A 27,635-nucleotide genomic window follows, 5' to 3' on the forward strand; every position below is an offset into this window, starting at 1 on the left:
CTCCCGTTGCGGAGCACAGGCTCCGGACACGCAGGCTCAGCGGCCATGGCTCACGGGCCCAGCCGCTCCGCGGCACGTGGGATCCTCCCAGACCGGGGCGCGAACCCGGTTCCCCTGCATCGGCAGGCGGACGCGCAACCACTGCGCCACCAGGGAAGCCCTGTAGACTTTTTAATGATGGCCATTCTGTGCAGTGTGAGGCGGTACCTCATTATTGTTTTGATTTGCATTTCTGTAATAATTAGCGATGAGCATCTTTTCATGTGCCTATTGGCCATCTGTATGTCTCCTCTGGAGAAATGTCTATTTAGGTCTTCTGCACATTTTTTGACTGGGTCATTTGAGTTTCTTTGTTACTGAATTGTATGAGCTGTTCATATATTTTGGAAATTAAGCCCTTGTCGGTTGCAACATTTGCAAATATTTTCTTCCAGTCCATAGGTTGTCTTTCACTTTGTTTATGGTCTCCTCTGCTGTGCAAAAGCTTGTAAGTTTGATTAGGTCCCATTTGTTTATTTTTGCTTTCATTTCTATTCAGACTTGGGAGACTGCCAGGTAGCCTATTTTTAAGAGCCTCAGTTGATTCTTGTGTCATCCAGAGTTGGGAAATCCTGACAGAGGATTCGAAGGCCTTTTGTAGCATTACGATTCAATAGTCTTGAGAAGGAGCCTATAAGTAAACTGTAGGTAATATTTTGCAAGATAAAACACATGCTAATGATGCTGGACAACCTGAGATCTCCTGCGATGTGGAGAAATACCCATTGTTCTCTAGGATTCAAAGGCATTTGAAAAGCACAATGCAAACACTGGCTTCTGATTATGCCTAAGGAGGGATGTAAGCATACTCTAAGGTTCCTAGAGTTAAACATTTGCCCATGTTCTTAAATCTTTTACTTCCGAGGCTGGGCAATACGATAGCTATTTCTTTGCCTCCACCCTATCCATTTAAAAATCACTATTTAAAATATACATGGACAGGACTTTCCCTAGTGGTTCAGTGGTTAAGACTCTGCGCTTCCACTGCAGGGGGCGCGGGTTCGTTCCCTGGTCAGGGAAGTTCTGCATGCCGTGTGGTGCGATCAAAAATAAATAAATAAATAAAATCTTGTCTGTCAGAACATCAGAGGTTACTGAGTGGCAACTGTGTAGAGAGGTTTCTGATACTAGTTGCTTGAGTTCAAAGAAAAAAATGTTATTCACTATTTAATAAAGATTATTATTATTACAACTCACACTAGTTAATGATGTAGAAGGCATTTTGGTAGTTCCCCAGGGGACATGACACAGAAGTCCATCTCCTGCCCCCAAAGCCAGTAGGATGTAGAAGGACAAAGTCTTTAGAGTTAAGACAGTCTCGGGTTTGAATTTCCAGATGCCACTTATTAGCTGTGTGACCAAGACAAGTTGTTCAACCTGAGCCTCAGTTTTCTCAAATATAAAGTGAAGATACTATATGTCTCAGTTTTAATGTATTAGTAAAGATACAGTTTATAAGTCCACCTTCCTCTTCTTCCCCCATCCCATGCCACCAGCAATAACAAAGCCTGTGACATTTTGTGTGTCAAGGCACAGATGCTCCAAACCTGTGCCGTGCAAGGTGCAAAATTAAAGTGGCATAAATAATGTCATTTTTAATAAATGAATCTAAGCTGGACTACAAACTGAGTTTGGCAATAAAGGGTCAGAGAATCTGAATGCTGCTTCAACATCCAAGTTCTAAGTGAGCTGAGAGTAATAAAGGAGGCAGTTGGAAAAAAGCAGATATGAAGTAGATGCTCAAAAAGTATTTGTTGAATTAACTAATTTGCTTTTGACTCCTTTTCAGATAGGGCTTTTTTATTTGAAAAACAGACTTCCTTATACATACGCTGCAAAACAGGGCTTCTACAGTTCCCTAAATTAATCTATTTCCATCACCTGGTATCTCCACTTCTAAAGGCCTCGGTTATTGTGAAACTCATTTAGCTTTCTGCATTATTAGTTTTGAGAAAGTTCAAGCTAGCAAAACTTCCTGGAATCTGTAAGGAAGACCCATTGTCCATTGACCAGGCTCACTCACAGTTAGCCAGAGTAGCAGAGGTTTTCCTGTCTGTGCAAAGATGGTAATTAGAATTTCGGTTGTAATAAATATATATTATCTCCTCCTTAAAACTTTCTGCTTTAGAGAGAGAATGCTTGTGTGGGCCAAGCTCTTACAACCAGTTTCTTTTGAATGCCTTGAGCACATTCAGGGGCTCCTTAGCCACGGAGAAATATTGCTAAAAGGACTTCTGATCAGCAATAACTAAATGCCTGAGGAAGCCCCACCTCCAAAGCTTTGCTGATTTCTCTTCAGAGAGCCATGAGCCATGAAGTTCCAGTCTGGCAGATTCCTGGGGTGGAAACAACATAAAATCTCCAGCAAATCTCCCCTATGTTAGCTGTGCTTTGTGCCATAGAGCAAAGTGATTCAATTGTGCTATTAAAAAGTTACTTTATTCTTATTATGTGTCAAGGGCTACAATGCAAAAATGAATTAAGAACTCTGCCACTGAGAATCTAGTACTTAAGCAGAGGGTGTTTAACGGCCACAGTCCAGGTCAGCACAGTCTGGGCAGAAAGTGGAGTGCGGGATTGGGCAGGGCTTCTCACGATGGGTATTTCAAGCCCAGAAGTGGGTCTTGTGTTGGGTGGAGGGCGGAGGTGGGTAATGGGAACCCCGTGTGCCAGGACTGAGATGTGAAAGAACATGGTGGTCCACTGTGCTGGCAATATAGCCAGTCAGGGGAGAGGGGGCAGGACAGGTGCCAGAGGTAGACTGATGTCAGATTACAAAGGCCCATGCATAATTAGACCAATGTGTTTAGGCCACAGCGGGACGCTAAGCTGAGAAGTGACATGATTAATTAGTATCTTTTGAAGGCAACCCTGGTTTTAGTGTATAAGAGATTGGAATAGGAGATTAAATAGGAGGCCAAAGTAAACGTATGAAAGGCGATGACAGCTTGAGCTAGGTCAGTGTCTGTGAGAATAAATACATCTAAATAATAAATGCCTGATCACTGATCAGAAGAACTGAAGATGCCTTCCACCTTCCTAGCTTGGGTGAGGAGGACTGTGGGAAGACAGAGCAGGTGTTCAGATAGAGGGGGAGGGAAGCTAAGGGGCTCTCGAGTTTCTCCCTCTTGAGACTTACTGTGGTCTTGGAAAATAGAACGTCCTTGGCTGTGATGTAACGTGGACTGCTTATCTCCACACCTCAGAAAGAGTTCACACTTTGGTGAGTTCCTCCCTCCCTCCCCCTCTCAGGGGCAAGGCCTACCTGGCAGTGGAACCAGACTGCATGGCCAACATGCCATCTAAGGAAACATTCCAGAAGGCAGCAATGGTCCAGACAACCTCGATGGCTGCAGGCATCTTTGAAGCTCATATTCTCCCAGGAAGAGAGAATGATATTAGTGTTGGGCTAATTTAAATAACAAAATTCCACTCCCACTCACCTCTTCAACTTTATTTTCTCACCACTGACCAGATGGGAGGACAGTATGAGCAAAATGCCTGGTGTTTTAGGGGAAAAAGAGAAGAGTGGCTGGCTTATCCTCAAGTATACTGACTGGGCTCTATGCACCTCTTTACTTTTAAGTGACCCACGTTTTCAATACTGATACTCCTATTGTTTTAAATTTTGAAATGTTTATTATAAATAAAATCAGATGAAGAATCATGAATTACAGAAAAAATTTTCATAAGTTTTTAAAAAACCTTTTTTTAAAATAAATTTATCTTATTTATTTATTTTTACTTATTTATTTTTGGCTGCGTTGGGTCTTCGTTGCTGCGCGTGGGCTTTCTCTAGTTGCAGTGAGCGGGGGCTACTCTTGGTTGCGGTGCGCAGGTTTCTTGTTGCGGTGGCTTCTCTTGTTGCGCAGAACGGGCTCTAGGCACGTGGGCTTCAGTAGTTACGGCGTGTAGGCTCAGTAGTTGTGGCTCACGGGCTTAGTTGCTCCACGGCATGTGGGATCTTCCCGGACCGGGCCTCGAACCCGTGTCCCCTGTGTTGGCAGGCAGGTTCTTAACCACTGTGCCACCGAGGAAGCCCTAAAAAAACTTTTTAACTGAAGTGAACATACTTATAGAAAAGAGCTATAAGCACACGGTGCAATGAATCATCAGTAAGAAAACACAGGCATGAAGGCATCACCAGATCAAGGAGGGCGTGGCCAGCATCCCAGAGGCCGCCGTACTTGATGCTCCTTCCAGGCACTGCCCTCCAATAGTAACCATCAACCTGACTTCTAATGGTATCGATCAGCTGCCTTTTAGAATTTTATACATTGATAAGTAGAATCGCACAAGATGATTTCAAGACTGGCTTCTTCCTCTCAGTATCTGTGAGAATCACCCGTGCTGTTGCATATAGTTCATCATTGCTGTGTAGTATTCTAGTGCATGAAAACACCATGTTTATCCATTCTACTGTTGATGGATATTTAGGTTGTTTCCATTTTTGGTCAATTATGAATTTTTCTATTTTGGTGTACGCACTTCTGTTGGACACGTATGTCAGAGTGGAACTGCTGGGTTATAGGCTATTCACATGTCCCCTTATCTTTTCTCATATGACAAAGTGAGATTTCTATTACCCAATGAATCAACATTTTTAGTTCTCACGTGGAGGGAGGAGCTGGGCACAGCCAGCAGTCTAATTTTGACAGTCCTGTTGTCTAAGAAAGGTAATTCATTTAACATTTATTAAATGCTTCCTGTAATCCAGGCACTGGGCTGGATGCTAAGGAGACAAGACTGACAGGATCCCTTCCTCATGAAACTTAGCAGGACACCCCAAGACAGAGAACTATAATGCCTGCACATTTAACTGAATATTTTTGTTTGTCCTTATTTTGTAAAAATAAGTTGAAAATTAAAAATGCTGATGCCAGTGATAAGCATAGGTCTCATGGACCTAGAGCAATGGAGTTAGGGGTAGCCTCTGAATGATGTGGGATTCCATTTTATCCCAAATCTATCTGGCCTCTCAGCTTTGGAACGTGAGCAGTGCAAAAATGTATCCAAATCCATTCAGTTCCTGAGTTCAGGTAGTGAGAACTTCAACAGTGAGAGAGATGAACAATGACTAGAGATTGTGCCTAACATGTAACTAGGTGCTTGCTAACTATTTTAGCTTTTGGAAGTAAGATCCTCCTGTAAACACAACTTTGATGTGTTTTCAGCAGTATCCTGTGGATGAATGTGAGAGCACACCTGTCCTTATTTTCTCAGACACCAGCCCCTCTCCCATCTGCAGGTCTCTACTGTCAGTCAGATGGTGTATTCCCTCCCTGCATTTCCCGCTCCGCCTTCAGGACTCAGCTGAGACATCATTTCCTCCGGAGAACTTTCCCTGGACCCCACTACCCTTCCTCTGTGCTCCTCCGAATGAATGGCATCTATTCTTATCCCTTCACAGTCATTCTCAGGCTGTTTTGCAACTGCCTCTTTACTTGTTTCACTGTATTAATTAGGACATTAATTTGGCTGCTTTAACAGAGATCAAAATATAATTGCTTAAGCACGATAAAGGTCACACATAAAAGTCTAGGCCAACTGTGTCTGAGCAGTGAGAAAACTGCTCCACAAGTGTCCAGGGACCTTGGTTTTTTATGTCTTATTGCTCTGTCACTACCTAGAATGTCTCCATCTACATGGTCAAAGCTGGTTCATCATCACTTCATCACATTCTAGCCCTGGAAAAGGAAAAGAATTAAGAGAGCAAGCAGAGTTTTCCTCTTTTTTAAACCAGTTGTGGTTTCTGAGGACATTCCCAGAGTCTGCCTATGGGCTAAGATGCATGAGTTCAAGGCAGGCTGCCCCCAGTTCACAGTCCAAGCAGCTTCTTTTATCTTTTTTTTTTTTGGGGGGGGTGGGGGGCGTGGGGGCGTGGCCCTCGCTGGGCGGCACACAGTATCTTAGTTCTGCGACCGGGGATTGAACCCACGCCCCCTGCAATGGAAGTGTGGAGTCCTAACCACCGGACTGCCAAGTCTCCAAGCTGCTGCTTCTTTTTAAGGATGTGACCAGAAGCTGCACTCATCACCTGAGTTCATATTACACTAGCCAGAACTTAATCACTCTCTACTAAAAGGAAGAAGGGACGAATGGATATTATGGGACAAGCAGCTATTTCTGCTAACAAATTAGGCAGAAACTAGGCAACAAACTAGGTCAAATTAGGCAATAAGTTCTGAGTTTGTTCACCATTATGTTATCAGTGCTCAGCACAAAGCATTTAATGAAAATGCCTCATCTTTCACGATGCTAGAACAGAGGATACAACTCCAGATGTTTCTCAACACAGAACTGGACGCTGTTCACAAAAGAAAGAAAAGCTGGACAGCTGTAGACCAGAATTCAGACTCTTCTTGTGCATGTATATACACAGGTGACTTTGAACAAGCTCTGAACCTTATTCTTTTTAATGGGGATGCCATCCGATCCCCACTGTATGGGGAGTAAGAGTTGGGAGGATTAAAGAGAACATGTGACAGTGTCGAGGCCACAGATGGTACTCAGAACATGTTATCTTTCCTTCCTTATGGAGAAGGGCTGGCAATATCCACTGTGACGTTAGTTGGTTAGCTTTCTGCCCCATAACTGCCACTGTCCAACCTACACAGCAGCTGATTTGCAAAGCTGATGGACAGGCAGCCTATTTGATCTCTGATGCGGTCGACATTTTACGTTTAGGCTAAGCTAAACTACCAGAAAGTTCGGTAGGTAGACCTAATTGTCTAGAAATTGTCAAGAAAATTCAATCGTCAAGAAAATCTTTGCTTTCCCTCATAACCTACATATATGATATACCAGACTGTGTCTCTCTTTTTTGACCATGTGGCTTGCAGGATCTCAGTTCCCTAACCAGGGATTGAACCCGAGCCATGGCAGTGAAAGCCTGGAATCCTAACCATGAGGCCACCAGGGAACTCCCCGTGTTTCTCTTTTGATCTGGCTGATATCAAGCACAATCAAATCTACTACTCAAATTTAAAAACTGTTTAAGACCTTCTGACCCACACTTCTAATTTAACTTTCATTTCACCTAATCATCTATGCCTAGGACATGATCCTGGTTTGCTTTTTCTTTCGGTCTTCCTTCCTCTGGGGTCCTACAGCACCCTCCTTTCTATGCCCCTTCCTTGGGCATTGTGATATTGTGTTTAGATGTCTGTATCTATCTGTGAACTCCTTGAAAAAAAGGACTGTGTCTTACTTACCTGACTTGCTTTGATCTATTAATATTTTCTCCATCTTACCAATTACATTCTTAAAAGTAGCATAAACATTTTTATAGACTGAGGTGGAGTAGAAATTTTGGAAGGAAAAAAAGTAGGTAACCAAAGCCATCTGTACAACCTAAGAATACACCGTGAGCAGCACTGTTAACGAGGAATGAGATGAAACATGACACAAATTAAACCTTCCCAAAAGTATCAGCTAGAGACTTGTGAAAGGTGCACAGAGGACAGTATGAAGGGGCTCCCAACTGGCTGAATCTGGGACAATCTGAACATCATATAATGAGAGTAACGGATAACACACTGCAGAAATAGTAATACCTGAGTTTGATGAGGAATGGGATATTTACATAGTTTCCAAGTACCTCCACACAACACACGTATGAATTACAAAGGAAAAGAGTAACTTCACAGTGTAAGAAGCTTGGCAGAACCACCTTAATTAAGTGACCAAAGTGAACATCACCAGTATTGGGGCAAATCAAAACCGCACATCACCCGACACGATGCAGTGAGAAGAGCATCGCCTCATGATACTCCTGCCAAAGATGCAGGACAACCTGTGTCTAATCACGAGGAAACATCAGACAAATCCAGACTGAGGGCTTTTTACAAAGTAACTGGCCTATAACCTTCAAGAGTGTCAAAAGTCAAGACAGGAGCTGTTCCAGACTTTAAGGAAACTAAAGAGAAACAGCAACCGGTTGCAATAGCTAATTCGAAACTAGATCCCTTTGCTATAAAGGACATTATTGGGACAACTGGAGAAACCTGAATGGAGCCTGAGGATTACATGGTAGCAAAGTATCACAGCTGATGTCCTGATGTTGATGGCCGGTTATGTAGGGAAATATCCTGGTGTGTAGGAAGTGTACATTAAAGTATTTGGGGGTGATGGGGCATCAGGTTGGCAAATACTCTCAGACGGTTCGGGGGGCGGGGGAGTTCTTTCTATTGTGACTGCAACTTTCCTGTAGTACAGTCAAGGTCGTTTCAAAATAAACATTCTATTTAAAAAAGGTATCTGTTATTTTATTTTGACAGTTAAAAATTTTTTTCTTTTCCTTAAACAGGAGGTATAGGGTGTTTCCGTACGAGGTTGGCCAGATGGGAAGAATCTTTAGCTCTGACTTGGCCTCATTAACTTGAGGATAAAATGCTTACGTGAGACCACATCTGTGTCAAGTTGAAAGTGGACAGCTCAGAGCACGTGGGTATCTCTGGCAGCTCGATGCACTGGACTCCTTGAAGGCCTGCTGCTGGAGAAGTCACCGGCTGAGGGACCACTGCAGAGCTTCATACATCGCCTGATCCTGAGAGGACAGGACAGAACATAGAGCTGGTCACTGTTTGACATGGGTTTACCTGTGTTCCCCAAAATTCAGATGTTGAAGTCCTCACCCCCAGTACCTCAGAGTGTGACTGGATTTGGAGACAGGGTCTTAAAAGTGGTGATTAAGTTAAAATGAAGTCATTAGGGTGGGCTCTATTACATCCAATACAAGTTGGTGTCCTTATAAGAAGAGATGATTAAGGACTTCCCTGGTGGCGCAGTGGTTAAGAATCCTCCTGCCAATGAAGGGGACATGGGTTCGAGCCCTGGTCCAGGAAGATCCCACATGCCGCGGACCAACTAAGCCCGTGTGCCACAACTACTGAAGGCTGCGTGCCTAGAACCCATGCTTTGCAACAAGAGAAGACACTGCAATGAGAAGTCGCGTGTGGCAACGAAGAATAGCCCCCGCTCGCCACAACTAGAGAAAGCCCCACACGCAGCAACGAAGACCCAACACAGCCAAAAATAAATAAATAAATAAATTTAAAAAGAAGAGATGATTAAGACACAGACATGCACAGAGGGAAGACCATGTAAAGACACAGGGAGAAGACCGTCATCTCCAAACAGGGCCCAGAAGAAACCAACCCTGCCAATACCTTGATCTTGGACTTCTAATTTCCAGATCTGTGAGAAAATAACTTTCTGTGGTTTAAGCCACCCAGTTGGTGGTACTTTGTTATAGCAACCGGAGCAAACAAAGAGAGGTGGCCTTACCTCCCTGATTTAAATTCCATACACACTCCTTTTTACAGGGAATGCCCATGACTCTTATAATTGTTGACTAAAGTTTGCTGTAAAAATCATATTAAAAGATTCTTATGTCTATATCTATTTAATGAAGAAAGCAAAATTCTAAACTGTACTGGGTCCAGATGAGAATGGGAGGCAGAAGCAGAGGCTTCTTATACTACATTAATTAACATTTGTAAGAAACTGCCAGAGCATTTTCCAATTTGTGGTATCATTTTACATTTTCAGTAACAATGTAGAGAGTTCTAGTTGCTTCACATCCCTGCCACTATTTGGTGCTGTCAGTCTTTTATTTATTTATGTATATATTTTTGGCTGTGTTGGGTCTTCGTTGCTGTGCGTGGGCTTTCTCTAGTTGCGGCAAACAGGGGCTACTCTTTGTTGCGGTGCGCGGGCTTCTCGTTGTAGTGGCTTCTCTTGCTGTGCAGCACGAGCTCTAGGCATGTGGGCTTCAGTAGTTGTGGCGCACAGGCTTAGCTGCTCCGTGGCATGTGGGATCTTCCTGGACCAGGGCTCGAACCCATGCCCCCTGCATTGGCAGGAGGATTCTTAACCACTGCACCACCAGGGAAGTCCTGTTGTCAGTCTCTTAAATTTTAGTCATTCTGGTAGATGTGTAGTGGATTCTCACTGTGGTCACACTAACTTTTTTTTTTTTTGGTGAGGCTGTGGAGCAACAAGAATTCTCATCTATTGCTGGTGGGAATGCAAAATGGTACAGCCATTCTGGAAGACAGTTTGGCAATTTCTTACAAAACTAAACATGCTCTTACTAGAAAATCCAGAAATCATGCTCCATGGTATTTAATCAATTGAGTTGAAAATGTATGTCAACACAAAAACATGCACACAAATGTTTACAGCGGCTTTATTTATAATTGTCAAAACTTGAAAGCAACCAAGAAGGCCTTCAGCATGTGAATGGATAAATTATGGCACATCCAGACAATGGAATATTTAGTGCTAGAAAGAAGTGGACTATCAAGCCATGAAGGACAGAGAGGAACCTTAAATGCATATCACTGTGAAAGAAGTCAACCTGAAAACTCTAATGTATGATTCCAACTGTATGACATTCTAGAAAAGGCAAAGCTATAGAGACAGTAAAAATATCAGGGGTTGGGGGAGGGAGTGTTGAGCATAGAGCAGTGAAACTATACTGTAAGACACTACGGTGGTAGATTTATGTCATTACATATTTGTCAAATCCCATAGAACAGGGGTCCCCAACCCCTGGTACTGGTCTGTGGCCTGTTAGGAACCGGGCCACACAGCAGGAGGTGAGTGGCAGGTGAGCGAGCAAAGCTTCATCTGTGTTTGCAGCCACTCCCCATCGCTCGCATTACTGCCTGAGCTCCGCCTCCTGTCAGCATTATGGTGAGCTGTATAATTATTTCATTATATATTACAATATAATAATAATAGAAATAAAGTGCACAATAAATGTAATGCACTTGAATCATCCCCAAATCATACCCCGCCCCCCCCGCCAACCCTGGTCCGTGGAAAAACTGTCTTCCACAAAACCAGCCCCTGGTGCCAAAAAGGTTGGGGACCGCTGTTGTAGAATGTACAACACAAAGAATGAATCCCAATGTAAACTATGGGCTTTGGGTGATCAAGATGTGTCAACGTAGGTTCAACAAATGTAAAACTCCTGGTACAGGATGCAGATAGTAGGGGAATTAGGGTGTGTGTGCCGCGTGCACAGCAATATTTGGGAACTCTGTATTTTCTGCTCAATTTTTCTGAAAGCCTAGAACTGTTAAAAAAAAAACTTATTAAAACAAAACCAAATTACATTCTATATAGCGAAATACTTGAAGCAGTGGTAGCAGTCACTTTTTGGCAAACCTCAAGTACAGAATCCAGACACTGACATCTGTACTCAAGGCATCAGGCAGCAGTTGAGGATGGCTCGAACAAAGCAGAACAGTCATTGGGATGCAAGTCAATCTAGCTGTGGACTCTCCACCATTTATTCTTTTTTTCTGATTACTAGTAAGAAGGCTATAATCAAAAACCTCCCAAAACCAAAAGTCCAGGACCAGATGGCTTCACTGTTGAATTCTAATGAACATTTTTTTTAACCGAGGTAACACTGGTATATAACATTGTATTAGTTGCAGATATACAACATAATACAATATTTGTGTATACTACAAAGTGATCGCCACTCTGTGTGGTCAAGTGTTGGAAGGCAATTCCATTCCTGTACACTTAACCCCAAGAAATGTTTGCAGTATGTTTTTGTTTTTCCAACCCTTTAAAATCTTAAAGAAAACATCTGCTTTTGTTAAATTATTCTTTTGAATAAGTAAAATGTTCGTAAGATTCAAAAATATAGAAACAGTTATAAAGTGAAGAATGTCTCTTTCCTACCCTGCCCCCCATCAATGCATCCTCCTTCTGCATATGCAAGCAAACAAGAACAGTCATTATTTTTTCCTTTTTCCTCTTTTTTTTTTTTTTCTTTTTTTTTTGTGGTACGCGGGCCTCTCACTGTTGTGGCCTCTCCCGTTGCGGAGCACAGGCTCCGGACGCGCAGGCTCAGCCACCATGGCTCACGGGCCCAGCCGCTCTGCGGCATGTGGGATCTTCCCGGACCGGGGCACGAACCCGCGTACCCTGCATCGGCAGGCGGACTCTCAACCACTGCGCCACCAGGGAAGCCCTTTCCTCTTTTTTTTATATAAACAGTGGCATTTCATCCACATGATTTGTACTCTTTAATATAAACATATTTAACAATATATTTAGGAGATATTCTTCAGTCTTTCTGTAGTAGTTACATCATAATTTATTATATCATTTAGAGTCAAACTTCAGCTATTACTACATATAATACTCCAACGAATAACTATATTTCTGAGGAAAGTTGCTGGGTCAAGCTTTGTTGTGATTATAATTCGGGCCATCCAAAAGGGCCACACTGAGCAACACCTCATCAGCTATGTATGAGCAACTGTTTCCTCATATCCTGGACAACAGGGTGTGATCAAGTTTTGAGATTTTTGCCAACTGACAGGTAAAAAGTGGTATCTTAGTTGCTTTTCTTTTACTACCAGTAAATGGAGAATTTTTCCATATGTTTAACAAGCTCATTTTCTTTTCTGTGAAGGGCCTGTTCATATTCTTTGCCCATTAAAAAAAAATCTTATCAGGGGCTTCCATGGTGGCACAGTGGTTGAGAATCTGCCTGCTAATGCAGGGCAGACGGGTTCGAGCCCTGGTCTGGGAGGATCCCACATGCTGTGGAGCAGCTAGGCCCGTGAGCCACAACTACTGAGCCTGCGCGTCTGGAGCCTGTGCTCCGCAAAAAGAGAGGCCGCGATAGTGAGAGGCCCGCGCACGGCGATGAAGAGTGGCGCCTGCTTGCCACAACCAGAGAAAGCCCTCGCATAGAAACGAAGCCCCAACACAGCCAAAAATAAATAAATTAATTAATAAACTCCTACCCCCAACATCTTCTTTAAAAAAAAAAAATCTTATCAATTTCTAGTCATCTTCTATGTGTGCAGGAGATTAGCCCTTTGTGATATGAGCTGCAAATATTTTTCATTTGGTCATTTGTCCTCTGAAAACGTTTTTTTTAACTAAGAAGTTTTTATTTTTACGTATCAGAGTCTTCCACCTTTTCACTTATGGTGGCTGGGTTTTATGTTGAGAGAAAAAAAGGAACTCCCTACTTGAGGTTATAGAAAAATCTCCCTGTTTTCTTCTAATATTCTGATGGTTTTAGTTTTACATTTAAATTGTTGATTTATTTGGAATTTATCCTGGTACAAAGTATGAGTTCAACTTTAAGTTTTTGAGATGGCTTCCCCATTGTCCCAATATTAATCACTGAATTGTCTCCTTACTGGTACTGGTGTGAGGAACATTATACATTACATCTTTTTATATAAATTATGTATTATATTAGGATCCGTTCCTGAACTTTATACCCTGCTTCATGTGTCTGTCGATTCATGTGTCACTACTTCAGAGTTTTAATTACTGAGGCTTTTGGTCACCTTATCTTTGATAAAGGAGGCAAGAATATACAGTGGAGAAAAGACAGCCTCTTCAATAAGTGGTGCTGGGAAAACTGGACAGCTACATGTAAAAGTATGAAATTAGAACACTCCCTGACACCATACACAAAAATAAACTCAAAATGGGTTAAAGACGTAAATGTAAGGCCAGACACTATCAAACTCTTAGAGGAAAACATAGGCAGAACACTCTATGACATAAATCACAGCAAGATCCTTTTTGACCCACCTCCTAGAGAAATGGAAATAAAAGCAAAAATAAACAAATGGGACCTAATGAAACTTAAAAGCTTTTGCAAAGCACAGGAAACCATAAACAAGACCAAAAGACAACCCTCAGAATGGGAGAAAATATTTGCAAATGAAGCAACTGACAAAGGATTAATATCCAAAATTTATAAGCAACTCATGCAGCTCAATAACAAAAAAACAAACAACCCAATCCAAAAATGGGCAGAAGAACTAAAAAGACATTTCTCCAAAGAAGATATACAGATTGCCAACAAACACATGAAAGAATGCTCAACATCATTAATCATTAGAGAAATGCAAATCAAAACGACAATGAGATATCATCTCACACCGGTCAGATTGGCCATCATCAAAAACTCTAGAAACAATAAATGCTGGAGAGGGTGTGGAGAAAAGGGAACCCTCTTGCACTGCTGGTGGGAATGTAAATTGATACAGCCACTATGGAGAACAGTATGGAGGTTCCTTAAAAAACTACAAATAGAACTACCATACGACCCCGCAATCCCACTACTGGGCATATACCCTGAGAAAACCATAATTCAAAAAGAGTCATGTACCAAAATGTTCATTGCAGCTCTATTTACAATAGCAAGGACATGGAAGCAACCTAACTGTCCATCAACAGATGAATGGATAAAGAAGATGTGGCACATATATACAATGGAATATTACTCAGCCATAAAAAGAAATGAAACTGAGTTATTTGTAATGAGGTGGATAGAACTGGAGTCTGTCATACAGAGTGAAGTAAGTCAGAAGGAGAAAAACAAATACCGTATGCTAACACATATATATGGAATCTAAGAAAAAAAAATGTCATGAAGAGATTAGTGGTAGGACGGGAATAAAACACAGACCTACTAGAGCATGGACTTGAGGATATGGGGAGGGGGAAGGGTAAGCTGTGACAAAGTGAGAGTGGCATGGACATATATACACTACCAAACATAGAATAGCTAGCTAGTGGGAAGCAGCCGAATAGCACAGGGAGATCAGCTCGGTGCTTTGTGACCACCTAGAGGGGTGGGAGGGTGAGAGGGAGGGAGACGCAAGAGGGAAGAGATATGGGAACATATGTATATGTATAACTGATTCACTTTGTTGTAAAGCAGAAACTAACACACCATTATAAAGCAATTATACTCCAATAAAGATGTTAAAAAAAAAAAAAGAAAACACATTAGTGGTTTTTTAGGCCCCACCCCCAGCTTGATGTTTCTGGAGTTTTCCTGGCTCTTCAGTTTGCTTATTTTTCAATATAAACTTTAGGTTGCCTCTGTCTGGTTTCAAAAACAAAACAAGGAAAATTAAAATAAAAAGACCAAGAGCAGAGCCATTGAAATAATTTTGAATAATACCAAGTGGCCGTAGCACTGATGGTTTCTTCTTTGTCTCCTAGACTGGGGAAAGTCAAATCAACAAGATTGTCTTGTACTGCCAAGGGAACAGCCCACAAGTCTGATCACAGTGTTCTCTCTTCTAGCATGATGCAAGTTAAGACTTGAGGGAAGGTATGGAGGAGTGGAGAGTTTAAAAACATTTACAGAAATTGCAAGCTAAATGCATGGAAATTAGCAGTAATATATTCCTTTACATGTATTATGTTTTTGACTTTTAAAAAAATGAGTTTACTACCATTATATTTTATTCTAACGATAATCCCATGACAAAGGCAGAACAGATGTTATCTCTCTCTAACAAATCACAACACTGAAACAGAGAAAGGGCAAATACACCATTCAAGAAGGAAAACCTTTTCTGACTGCAGGAAGGTTACCTCTGGTTTGGAAGATGAATTAAAAAAAATAATGTCTATATACTTATTTCAGTGATTTTTCAAGCACCACTCTCTCTCTCTCTCTTTTTTTTGGCTGCACCATGTGGCTTCCAGGATCCTAGTTCCCTGACCAGAGATCGAACCCAGGCCCTCGGCAGTGAAAGCACCAAGTCCTAACCACTGGACCGACACCCCTCAAGTACCTCTCAAACCGTGTCAAAGGTGAACAGAAAATAGGTATTAGTGAAACGCTGAATTAACTCTGAAATAGGATAAAAGGGCCTCTGTATTTCAACACCACTGCTAAATAATATATGTAGAATAAAGACATTTTAAGCATGCTTTGCTTATAGCCAGATTAAAGCAATTCCTTTTTTTTTTTTTTTTTTTTTTTTTTTTTGCTGTACGCGGGCCTCTCACTGCCGCGGCCTCTCCTGTTGCGGAGCACAGGCTCCAGACACACAGGCCCAGAGGCCATGGCTCATGGGCCCAGCCGCTCCGCGGCATGTGGGATCCTCCCGGACCGGGGCACGAACCCATGTCCCCTGCACCAGCAGGCGGACTCTCAACCACTGCGCCATCAGGGAAGCCCAGCAATTCCTTTGTTAATAATAAAATAACATTTTAAGTTATAAAACAATATTTTTGTAGAAATATAAAGAAAATACAGATCAGCAAAAAAAAAAAAAAAAATTAATCCTTAATTTCCAGAGAGATAACTATTATTACTATTTCAGTCTTACAGATCTTTTAAATTATTATTTTTTAAGTATTTAATTTTTAAAGATAGGTAATACATTCACGTGGTTCAAAATTCAAACAGGATGAAAGGTCAACTTTCACACCTCTGTCCTCCAGTTACTCAGTTTCTCTTCCCACAAGCAACCACTGTTAGTTTCATAAGTAATAATTTCATAAGGGCCAGTTAAAATGCCAAACAAGGAAAGTAGTCTCTTTACCTTAATGTTGTGCCTTATTTTTTTTAAACATCAAACAAAGTAATACTCAGCTCGGTCATCTGTCTCTTTTATCATTTATTCAAAATTCATACCATGCCTACCTCCAAAAGAGAAGTTATACCTTCTTATTCACTAGTGTAGTTTCCAGAGATCAAATACTTAAAGATTTATGATCACCAAAAATATTAAAGAGAGTATATTAGAATCAAGTAGCATCACTAGGACATACATGTAGCCTTCCAAGGGATGTTCCTAAGAGGATAAAAAAAATTCTACTGTGTGTGGAATTATAGGTCCAGTTTTTAAATAAAATCACTCATATGGCCTTTGTCATACTGTAGTTGATACCTTCAAAGCAAAAGCTGCTTGCAAACAATTTTCTAACATTAACAGAATTGAGTGACCAGGTTAATACATATTCTATGTATACATCTATGGTAGTGCTTACCTTACAACCCTTAATTGCTCGAAATGGTTCCTAATCCACGTCTTATGTGATTTTAAATATATCTTGTGAGTCTAGCACAGAGGCTGGCATATGTACAGTAAGTATGTGATGTTTATGGATGGATGGGATCTTAGGCAACTCAATACACAGCTAGAGGCAAGAGGGACTATACTTGGGAAGTTTTTCTCTCATAAATGTCAGTGTGACAGGCTTGATCAAGCAAATGGATGAACCATTTAATCCTGAGTCTGAAGAAGAGAATCAATGTGTTCCGGCCAGTGGGTGTGAAAAACTCTAAAACAACGAGTTAATAAAACAGGAGAGTTTCTATGGTGTGGCTTTAACAGAGGAGGAAAAAAAATTATAATTTATGTTTGAGTGAGGTTTCCTTCCTGACACCTGAACAATGCCATAGTAGGCAGAGTGAAAAGGCTATAATTTGAGATAGTAGCTGGGAAAATAATCTCAAAGTCTCAACATTTATTAATAGTTAACCTAGCCTCAGGTCTCTGGTGAGCAGTTATTACTGAAAAAACCAAACCAGCAAAATAAGTTATGCTTCATAGGTCTATGAAGTGACACATTTTGGACAAGAGAATTTGACTTCATTGAGGGGAGATAATTAACAGAGACTGAGAAGCAACTGGCAAAAAGAGTTCAATCTTCTTTGTTGGGATATCTGTCATAACAAATTACCAGTCTATTAAGTCTCCTTAGGACCACAATAGGACATGGCCTCTCACCAGAAACTAGGACAGGGCAGGTACCTTCAGATGGAGCCTAAAAGTTTGGTACCAATGAAGTGGGAATGAATAAAGAATACAGGTAGAGACTCAGAGACGGAATATTTGCTCATGTGTTCACTTTCCACCCTCAACTGCTTACCAAGGATTTACTGGGTCAGGTGACACGGTTCTGCATTTGGCCTCTAACTAAACTACACCCCACTATCATGTCAGCCAATTGCTGGACACGGAATCCACTTCACATGCCATTGTTGTCCAACCTCAAATTAACAACCATGTGGCACCAGGGAGCCAACTGCTTCAAGGAAAGAGAAGGCACCAGCTAGTAGGAATGATTTACCTGGCAGGAGAGCATGAAGTCAGAAAGAGAAAAACAAATACCGTATGCTAACACATATATATGGAATCTAAGGAAAAAAAAAAAAAAAAAGGTCATGAAGAACCTAGGGGTAAGACGGGAATAAAGACACAGACCTACTAGAGCATGGACTTGAGGATATGGGGAAGGGGAAAGTGAGAGAGTGGCATGGACATATATACACTACCAAACGTAAAATAGCTAGCTAGTGGGAAGCAGCCGCAGAGCACAGGGAGATCAGCTCAGTGGTATGTATATGTATAACTGATTCACTCTGTTATAAAGCAGAAACTAACACACCATTGTAAAGGAATTATACTCCAATAAAGATGTTAAAAAAAATTACAGCAAGCAAACACAAGTTTCTAGAAAACTGAAGTGATCTTTTTAGAGGTAAAGAAAGTAAAAGAGTGACAAATGAGGAGCTATCCCAGCTCAATATATAAAAACCAATTGATGTTGTGACCACCTAGAGTGGTGGGATAGGGAGGGTGGGAGGGAGACGCAAGAGGGAGGAGTATGGGGATGTATGTATATGTATAGCTGATTCACTTTGTTATAAAGCAGAAACTATTAAACTACTAGGAAAAAAGCAAAGGAGAACATTTTTGCAAACTTAGCATAGTCAAGATTTCTTATGACAGAAGCACACAAATTATAAAAAAAAGAAAAAAGAAAAATTGAACTTCATCTAAATTAAAAACTTCTGCTCTTCAAAAGATGCCTTTAGAAAATAAAAAAGTCAACAACAGGTTAGGAGAAAATATCCTCAATATGCATATCTGATAAAGGCTTCTATCTAAGATAAACTAAGAATTTAGTTTAATAAGGAATAATAGTTGTTTCCTTAATAATAAGGAAACAACTCAATTTTTTTTTTTTCCTCTGAAAGTAATAAATATTTACTGGGTTCTATAACCAAGGAGCAATGACAGGGGAAGGGAGAGGAAAGAGAAGAACCTTTGCTGTGATACTCCAATGACAGAATCCTAGAGAGGGAGGCTTCTGTTTCCATGTAGCTGAGCACAGGCAGCCGCCAGGGCTGCTCGGATGGGCTGGCACAGCCTTCAAGGGTGGGAATGGCTGACTTTAGGGTTCTCATCACCTTGGGCAGGAAGCCTGCCATACTGCCAAAAATACAGGCACAGGGCAGAGAGAGGGGAGAGAGAGAGAGGAAGAAGATACCAGAACTAAAGGAGAAAGACCCTGAAGGAGAGCTTCCTTCCTTCCTCCTCCTAGCACTGTCTCCTTTCTCTTTCTGCCTCCATACCAGTCTCTGGGCCACCAGCTGGAAGGTCGAATGGTGGATGGCAACGGCAGGCAGGCGAGGGGCCAGCTGCTGGGCAAACCCGGGGCAGGGGGCCGGCAGGAGGAGAGGGATGAAAGCCTTTGTGAAGCAGCTGCTGAGGGCGGTATAAGCAGAGGGCCCTGCAGAGGGAGGTCAGAGGGTGAGTCCTCTCAAATGCTATCACTGGCCTTCACTGCTGCCGTGAGTCTCCAGGAGTGCAAGAGCAGGGACTTCCGGGTCCCCGTGGGGGAACCAGCCTCCCCTCCACCTGGCTTGAAGCGGGACAAGGGATGGGAGCAGCTGAAGAGTGGGAGGCTCTCTGTCTCCTGGGACCACAAAAAGGGGATGCTGCTGGTACTCGAGGACACCAACTTTTACTGCAGGGTTTCTACAAAGGCATCAAATTCTCGGACATTCTTCTCGTGCACAGCCAGCTTCTCTGGTAGTGAGTCCAAGTCCTCAGCCATGGACTGTGCCCCGATATCTATGGAGAGGCTGCTCAGCTGAGGGGGGTTCTGAAATTCACGATAGAAGGTCCCCAAGTCCATCGGAAGAATGTCGTCTTTAGAAAAAGCTGGTTTGAAGTCGATCATGACAAAGTCGTCCTGGGTATTGCCACTGCTGCCCCCACTGGAGCCATCAGAGTGCAGGCTGCCCTGAAGAGGAGATGTAGTCTCTGGGGAATCTGGAGGATTCACCATGGGATCCACATCCTCCAGCTCCAAATTCTTGGGAGCAAACATGGCAAAGGGTATGTCCAAACTGGTCAGGGTCACCTGGTTGATGGGTTTGTTGACAAAAGCCCCCACTTTCCGGACAAAGATGGTCTCCAAGACATCATGGGGGGAGGCCCGTCCCTCACTGCTGTTTGACACAGCTTCAGTATCCTCACTGCTGGAAGGGGTGGCAGCACAGTGGGCCCCATCAGAAGGGGTGTAGGTTGCCAGTCTCTCCTGGTCACCAGCCTGGGCACCATGGGCAGGCTGGTTGGGAGGAAGGGGTACCCCACCTTCCTTCCCGGAAACCATGAGCTGGGATGGAGGGGAGGTGGAAAAAGAGGTGGTACACACTTCTTGAGAATCTTCCACAGAAGGATATGTTACTCCAATGTCCTCACCAGCGGTTCCGTAATTGCAGGGATGCATGGGTGAGGAGCTGGGATAGGGACGGTCCACAAAGTGATCAATAATAATCCCCATGATAGGTGGGGTCCTCTCAAAGTGCCTGGTGGACATGAATGCCAAGTTAATTCTGTAAGCACAAGAAAGAGTGATGGTGCCCACAGGGGTACCCGGCCAAAGCTGCAGGATCAAGACAATGGTTATAAACACAGGCACCGAGCTCCAGGAAGCCAGTCCGCCTGCACAACTGTGACCTTCGTCCAGGTAGCTCAAACAGAAGGCGCTGGCGGCCTGTCTCCCTGGCTCTGCTCAGCTCTAAGCTGGGTGACTATTTAGAACAGAAGGGCAGTGACCCAAGGAAATGACAAGACAGGGGAGCAGGAGACGGAGAGCTGTTTACTTGGGTTGGGCTCCTGGCAGGGCCTCTGCCAGTGACTCAAGAGCCAGTTTACCCCTGCCTTGGCAACAGTGGGTCTCTGGGGGCAGAGTGTAGTGACATGGCTTAAAGGGGTAGGACACCATCAGACAAGGGGCAATTGAACACTTTGCTTTTGGGGGACCCCTAACTGAAGGTGAGGACTCCAAGGACTGTCTTTCCACCATTTCTGACCCAGGAGTTGGATGCGTGGTCAGGTATCATGGTCAGCGTCACATGCAGTTCACTAACAAGCAAGGGCTCCCAGGGCCCAAAGCGGCAGCAGTGGGCGGGCCCATTCTTTTCAGCCCCAGGTTTGAGATGAATTTAGAATTTTCTAACTAGTCCTCTTCTGCCCTGGGGCCTGGCTTCTGGCCTGAAGGGCGTGGGAGGCAACCAAGACAGCACTTGCCCAGGTTTGTCCAGCCTCCAGCCTCTAGAACCACCTCTTCCTCTGGGACACCAGCTCTACCTTCCACTCCCTCCCGCCACTGCAGGCGAAATAGGAGGAAGGAGCTGGCTTTGCCAGGGCTGACACCTGCCATGGAAGCCCCCAGGGGGCCAGGTAGGAATAATCCCCACAGGGCTCTTCTACTTTTCCAGTGCCCTGGCTCCAGCTGTTTGTCAGATCAGGGCAGCTAAACAAACATGCATGGGACCTGGACTTCTGCTTACTTCACTCAGTCCCTTCCCTTCTGTCTGGTTTGCTCAGCCACAACCCCTCACACCAGATCAGCAAATATCCCAGCAGTCTGGAGAGTCCCCCGCCCACTGCTTGGCCTCTGCTGGAAACATGGCAGGGACCTGTCAGTTGTCTTTCCCTCTGAGCCAAAGGCTGTTGCCCAGGGTGAGTGGTGAGCTGTGCTGGGTAGGAAGGATAGAGAGCTGAAGATAACGGCCTACCCGTTCTGAGGATTTTACTATGGGCGTACCTCACGTGCACATCTACTTCATACACGTTATCTCACTGAATACTCTCACACAACCCTTGAAATGGAAACATTACAGCCAAGGAAAATGAGGCTCTAAGAGGTTTCCTGGGACTTCCCTGGTGGTCCAGTGGTTAAGACTCCATGCTCCCAATGCAGGGGGCCTGGGTTTGATCCCTGGTCAGTGAACTAAGATCCCACGTGCTGCACAGTGCGTCCAGGAAAAAAAAAAAAAAAAAATTCCCAACCAGTCCAAGGCCCCAGGACTCCAAACAGCCTGAATGGCTCTGAAACCTTGCTGTGCCTCACATGGCACCGCTCTTCCCTCCACGGAGCCTGTCAGTGACCCGGGGCTGCCCAGAAGTGGGAGGAAGTGGGCTAGATTTTTCGACAGCTTGCAGGACAGGAGGCTATAAAGTACAGAAAAAGTTTATTGGAAATCTCTTGAATACATTTTAAAGTATAGCTCAATATTTCCAAATAAAGTAGGCTGGAGGAGCGGGAGGGGCTCTCCCACCTGGAGACACGACTGGTCCCAGCCCTGTCCCGGGGGTGCTGTGCAGGTCCGTCTAGGGCTCATACCTTTCACTGTACAGGGCTGAGGGACAAGGGCCGGCCTTGACAGTTGCTCTGCTCCTCCCAGGCTCAGCTCAAAGTCAGGGCTCAGCCTCCCTGGCCTCTCACTGATGGGGTCCTGAAGAAAGGCTGCTGCCTGCAGAGGCCAACAATTAGGAGTCAAAGAGGCAAATGGCTAACAGGCCTTTCCATGCTTGGCCTTGGAAGAGGGCAGCAGCTGAGATACTGGGATGAGGTGGGGGAGTGGGGGGCAATCAGTAACTTACCAGGGCCTTTGCCCGTCTCAGTGCTGGGACCTGGGGGGTAAGCCTGGATTGGTTTAGCAGGCCACAGGTGTGCTCTGGCCCAGTGACAGGATGGCCAGCTGGACGCCACTACTGGAAACACTTTTTAAAAAATTTTTTTAAATTTTTGGCTGTGTTGGGTCTTCATCGTTGTGCGCAGGCTTTCTCTAGTTGCGGTGCGCAGGCTTCTCATTGCAGTGGCTTCTCTTGTTGCAGAGCGTGGGCCCTAGGCACACGGGCTTAAGTAGTTGTGGCTCGCAGGCCCTTGAGCACAGGCTCAGTAGTTGTGGCGCACGGGCTTAGCTGCTCTGCAGCATGTGGGATCTTCCCGGACCAGGGCTCGAACCCGTGTCCCCTGCATCGGCAGGTGGATTCTTAACCACTGCGCCACCAGGGAAGCCCTGGAAACACATTTTTAGGCAGGAGAATGTGTGCACAGGGGCAGGGCTCAGCCCAACTGAGGCAGCATCAGAGCTGACCCCAGCCCTCAGAGATCAGCCTCGTAGGTGAAAACAATGCCACGTGCACTTGCTAACAAGCAATTGAGGGCCACCTGCTCTGCTGCAGAACAGCTGCTGCCAATGAGTACCCCAGGTGGGCCAGAGGAGTGGGGTTGGGCCTATCAGTTAGGCGGGGAGGAACAGATGGTCAGTGGGTGAGGCTGGGCCCTTGACTTAACTCAAGTAACAACACCTGAATGCCCAGCTTTGGTTTCTCAACAAGGAACCAATCCAACTAATAAACCTCAGGGCAGTGTACAGACCCTGGGGTTAAAGAAAGGTGGTGGCTAGGCCTAGGTGGAAGAAGGAAAAGGCCCGTAACCCAGCCCTGAGAATCAGAAACAAATGCCCCAGGAGGAGGGGCCTGTCTGGCCTTCCCCGGGGCCACAGCGCCCCTCGGGCACTACACGTGCCACAACTCTGGGGAGTCATCACATTTCGCACCCAAGACTTCCTGGGCTGCCAGAACAGAGTCAGTCTCTCTGGAGAAGCTGGGAGAGTCAAAGTTCTCACCAGGAATATGTACATGTCCAAGGCAGAGCGTGATGTCAGTTCAAATGCAGCAATTCTGGGAGGTTCTGCTGCCCTCAGCCAGCCCTATTCTCGGATCCCACCTTATATACAAGGGAAGGGAAATCCTCAGGGCAGCAACCTGAATCCGAGGAATCTCTACAGGAGGAGGCGCTGCCCCAGGAAGAGGCTCTCCAACCTTCCCCAAGTGAAAACGTCTAACCTCAAACATGTTTTCTCTACAAAATATCCGATTTCTCTGAAAGTAATAAATATTTACTGGGTTCTATAACCAAGGAGCAATGACAGGGGAAGGGAGAGGAAAGAGAAGAACCTTTGCTGTGATACTCCAATGACAGAATCCTAGAGAGGGAGGCTTCTGTTTCCATGTAGCTGAGCACAGGCAGCCGCCAGGGCTGCTCGGATGGGCTGGCACAGCCTTCAAGGGTGGGAATGGCTGACTTTAGGGTTCTCATCACCTTGGGCAGGAAGCCTGCCATACTGCCAAAAATACAGGCACAGGGCAGAGAGAGGGGAGAGAGAGAGAGGAAGAAGATACCAGAACTAAAGGAGAAAGACCCTGAAGGAGAGCTTCCTTCCTTCCTCCTCCTAGCACTGTCTCCTTTCTCTTTCTGCCTCCATACCAGTCTCTGGGCCACCAGCTGGAAGGTCGAATGGTGGATGGCAACGGCAGGCAGGCGAGGGGCCAGCTGCTGGGCAAACCCGGGGCAGGGGGCCGGCAGGAGGAGAGGGATGAAAGCCTTTGTGAAGCAGCTGCTGAGGGCGGTATAAGCAGAGGGCCCTGCAGAGGGAGGTCAGAGGGTGAGTCCTCTCAAATGCTATCACTGGCCTTCACTGCTGCCGTGAGTCTCCAGGAGTGCAAGAGCAGGGACTTCCGGGTCCCCGTGGGGGAACCAGCCTCCCCTCCACCTGGCTTGAAGCGGGACAAGGGATGGGAGCAGCTGAAGAGTGGGAGGCTCTCTGTCTCCTGGGACCACAAAAAGGGGATGCTGCTGGTACTCGAGGACACCAACTTTTACTGCAGGGTTTCTACAAAGGCATCAAATTCTCGGACATTCTTCTCGTGCACAGCCAGCTTCTCTGGTAGTGAGTCCAAGTCCTCAGCCATGGACTGTGCCCCGATATCTATGGAGAGGCTGCTCAGCTGAGGGGGGTTCTGAAATTCACGATAGAAGGTCCCCAAGTCCATCGGAAGAATGTCGTCTTTAGAAAAAGCTGGTTTGAAGTCGATCATGACAAAGTCGTCCTGGGTATTGCCACTGCTGCCCCCACTGGAGCCATCAGAGTGCAGGCTGCCCTGAAGAGGAGATGTAGTCTCTGGGGAATCTGGAGGATTCACCATGGGATCCACATCCTCCAGCTCCAAATTCTTGGGAGCAAACATGGCAAAGGGTATGTCCAAACTGGTCAGGGTCACCTGGTTGATGGGTTTGTTGACAAAAGCCCCCACTTTCCGGACAAAGATGGTCTCCAAGACATCATGGGGGGAGGCCCGTCCCTCACTGCTGTTTGACACAGCTTCAGTATCCTCACTGCTGGAAGGGGTGGCAGCACAGTGGGCCCCATCAGAAGGGGTGTAGGTTGCCAGTCTCTCCTGGTCACCAGCCTGGGCACCATGGGCAGGCTGGTTGGGAGGAAGGGGTACCCCACCTTCCTTCCCGGAAACCATGAGCTGGGATGGAGGGGAGGTGGAAAAAGAGGTGGTACACACTTCTTGAGAATCTTCCACAGAAGGATATGTTACTCCAATGTCCTCACCAGCGGTTCCGTAATTGCAGGGATGCATGGGTGAGGAGCTGGGATAGGGACGGTCCACAAAGTGATCAATAATAATCCCCATGATAGGTGGGGTCCTCTCAAAGTGCCTGGTGGACATGAATGCCAAGTTAATTCTGTAAGCACAAGAAAGAGTGATGGTGCCCACAGGGGTACCCACTGTCCCAATACGAACTGTCTGGAAACCTTCTCCTAAGCCATTCAGCTGAACTTCCCCAAAATATATTCTATACAATATGACATATTCATGCCCTTGTTTCCTGGAGAGTCTGTAAGCTGGTGTCACCCTAGTTATAGCAAGGAGAGACTTCAGTAGCAACGGCAGTCTGTTGTACACGGCATAGGAAACTTTGATTTCTTTATCACACTTTTCATTCATTTCCAGACACCAGATTTCTAGCTCCATGGAATCTCCCTCAGAAGTCTTGAGTGAGATCTCCACACACATAGACCTCCCGATGGCAGGCAGCTGCCCTGCCAGCGCCTTCTTTGCTTCATGTGTAACCTCTGGGATGTCTTTGATTGCTAAATTGAACCAGTCTGAACCCGTTGGGGAAGAAGATGAACGAGTACAAATCTTCTCGCCCAGTCGAGCCTGGACAATCACTTAGACAGTCTTGAGGGCAAAAAACTTAATGAATTTGTCCAGGTCCTTTCTGTCCTGGGAATTGAGATCAGTTTCCATTGCCTATAAGAATCCAGAGATTTACTTAATGAGAATGGATCGCAGGTTTCCACAGGTCATTCCACTGCCAGTAAGAGAGTCGTGAACCTTGGGTCCCTTTTTTCACTAGTCAACAGTCACCCTCACGTCTACAGGCGCTCTTCAGGGCTTCCCACACAGCTCAAGTGATCACTCCTGCCTTCAGCCCAGCAGCCGGTCGCTTCCCGGCGCCGCCATCATTACTGTTTGTTTTCATCCGCTTCGGTGATGGCAGGGGGAGGAAGAGGGCTATGGGGGAAAATCTCAATTTTTTAAGAGCAAAAGATGAGGACACAAAATAAGATATCCAAATGACCAGTAAGCATATGAAAAAAATACTCAACATTTTAGTCATTAGAGAAACATACATTTAGACCACAAAAGGATACTATGCCGCATCAAGCAGAATGGCTAAAATTAAAAGACTGAAAATATTCAAGTGTTGGTGAGACTGTGAGCCAACCAGAACTCTCATAAAATGTAAAACGGTATTACAGTCACTTTGGAAAGAAGGTTGGCAGTTCTCTATAAAGTTAAACATAAATTCACCATAAGACCCACCAATTCCTCTCCTGGTCATTTTTTTTCTTTAATACGTATTTATTTATTTATTTGGCTGCATCGGGTCTTAGGTGCAGCATGTGGGATCTAGTTCCCTGACCAGGGATCGAACTGGGGCCCCCTGCATTGGGAGCATGGTCTTAGCCACTGGACCACCAAGGAAGTCCCCTCTCTTGGTTATTTACTCAAGATAAATAAAAACACATGTTCCCCCCAGCCCCCCAAAAAAACCCCCCCACACATTCAGAGCACCATTATCCATAAAAGCCAAAAACTGGAAACAACTGAAGTGTCCACCAACAGGGGAAAGGATAAGCAAATTGTGGTATATTCATATAATGGGAAACTACTCAGCAAGAGGATAGATCAAGCTAGTGAAAAACAGAACAAAGTGGATGAGTCTCTAAAACAATACACTGAGCAAAAGAAGCCAGACAAATAAATATATATTGCATGACTGCATGTATGACTGCATTTACATAAAGTTCTAAAACAGGCAAAGTTTGAGCATGATGACAGAAGTCAGATCAGGGGTTACCTAGAGCAGCGTTTAGAAAGGGACTGACAACTACAAGAGAACACAAGGGACTTACTGAAGTGATTAAAATGTCCTCTATATTGATTGTAGTGCTGGTTACATTTGCCAAAACTTACAGAACTGTACTTGTGCATTACATAGGTAAATTAAATTTCACTTTAAAAAAGTAAGGTTACAGGATGAGAGTGCCAAATGTGAAGCTATGTCAGTATGTCCTAATTCTTGAAAAGCCTCAAAACTTGGCTGTAGATAAGAAACAATTTCAATTAAAAAAGATACTTTTTAATGACTAAATCTTTGGAAGGACACATATCAGTACTCTCTTGTTAATCAGAATGAAAACTTCCAGTAAGATTAACTGTAAAACTGTTTCTGATTTTAATTAATAAGATTATCTTATTCAAAGATATTCAATAAAATAAAAACATTTCCTCTAGTATACAAAAATGCCTGAGAGGTCAAAGCAGACT

At 44.4% G+C, this 27,635-nt stretch overlaps 2 protein-coding genes and 1 pseudogene across 3 annotated transcripts in view; all 3 read right to left on the minus strand.

Annotated features, from left to right (window-relative positions):
* LOC112066688 (uncharacterized) overlaps positions 1 to 3,399 on the minus strand; it is a 25,345-nt pseudogene extending 21,946 nt beyond the window's left edge.
* A 4,918-nt stretch (positions 3,400 to 8,317) lies between these two features.
* Positions 8,318 to 27,635, minus strand: part of NVL (nuclear VCP like) — a 104,455-nt gene continuing 85,137 nt past the window's right edge. For both annotated transcript variants that reach the window (XM_007109731.4, XM_007109730.4), the window contains exon 23: positions 8,318 to 8,587. In XM_007109731.4, coding sequence (XP_007109793.1) covers positions 8,543 to 8,587 — 45 coding nt within the window. In that variant the 3' untranslated portion in view covers positions 8,318 to 8,542. The remainder of the gene's footprint in view (positions 8,588 to 27,635) is intronic.
* On the minus strand, positions 18,813 to 26,290 carry LOC112066681 (autophagy-related protein 13-like). Its single transcript, XM_055083841.1, is given in 4 exon segments — positions 18,813 to 20,532; positions 22,214 to 22,408; positions 24,211 to 24,368; positions 24,605 to 26,290. Coding segments are annotated over 4 exon segments (2,724 nt in total). The 5' UTR covers positions 26,049 to 26,290; the 3' UTR covers positions 18,813 to 19,605.

This window comes from Physeter macrocephalus, chromosome 4 (assembly GCF_002837175.3).
Source record: "Physeter macrocephalus isolate SW-GA chromosome 4, ASM283717v5, whole genome shotgun sequence".
Classification (NCBI taxonomy): Eukaryota; Metazoa; Chordata; class Mammalia; order Artiodactyla; family Physeteridae; genus Physeter; species Physeter macrocephalus.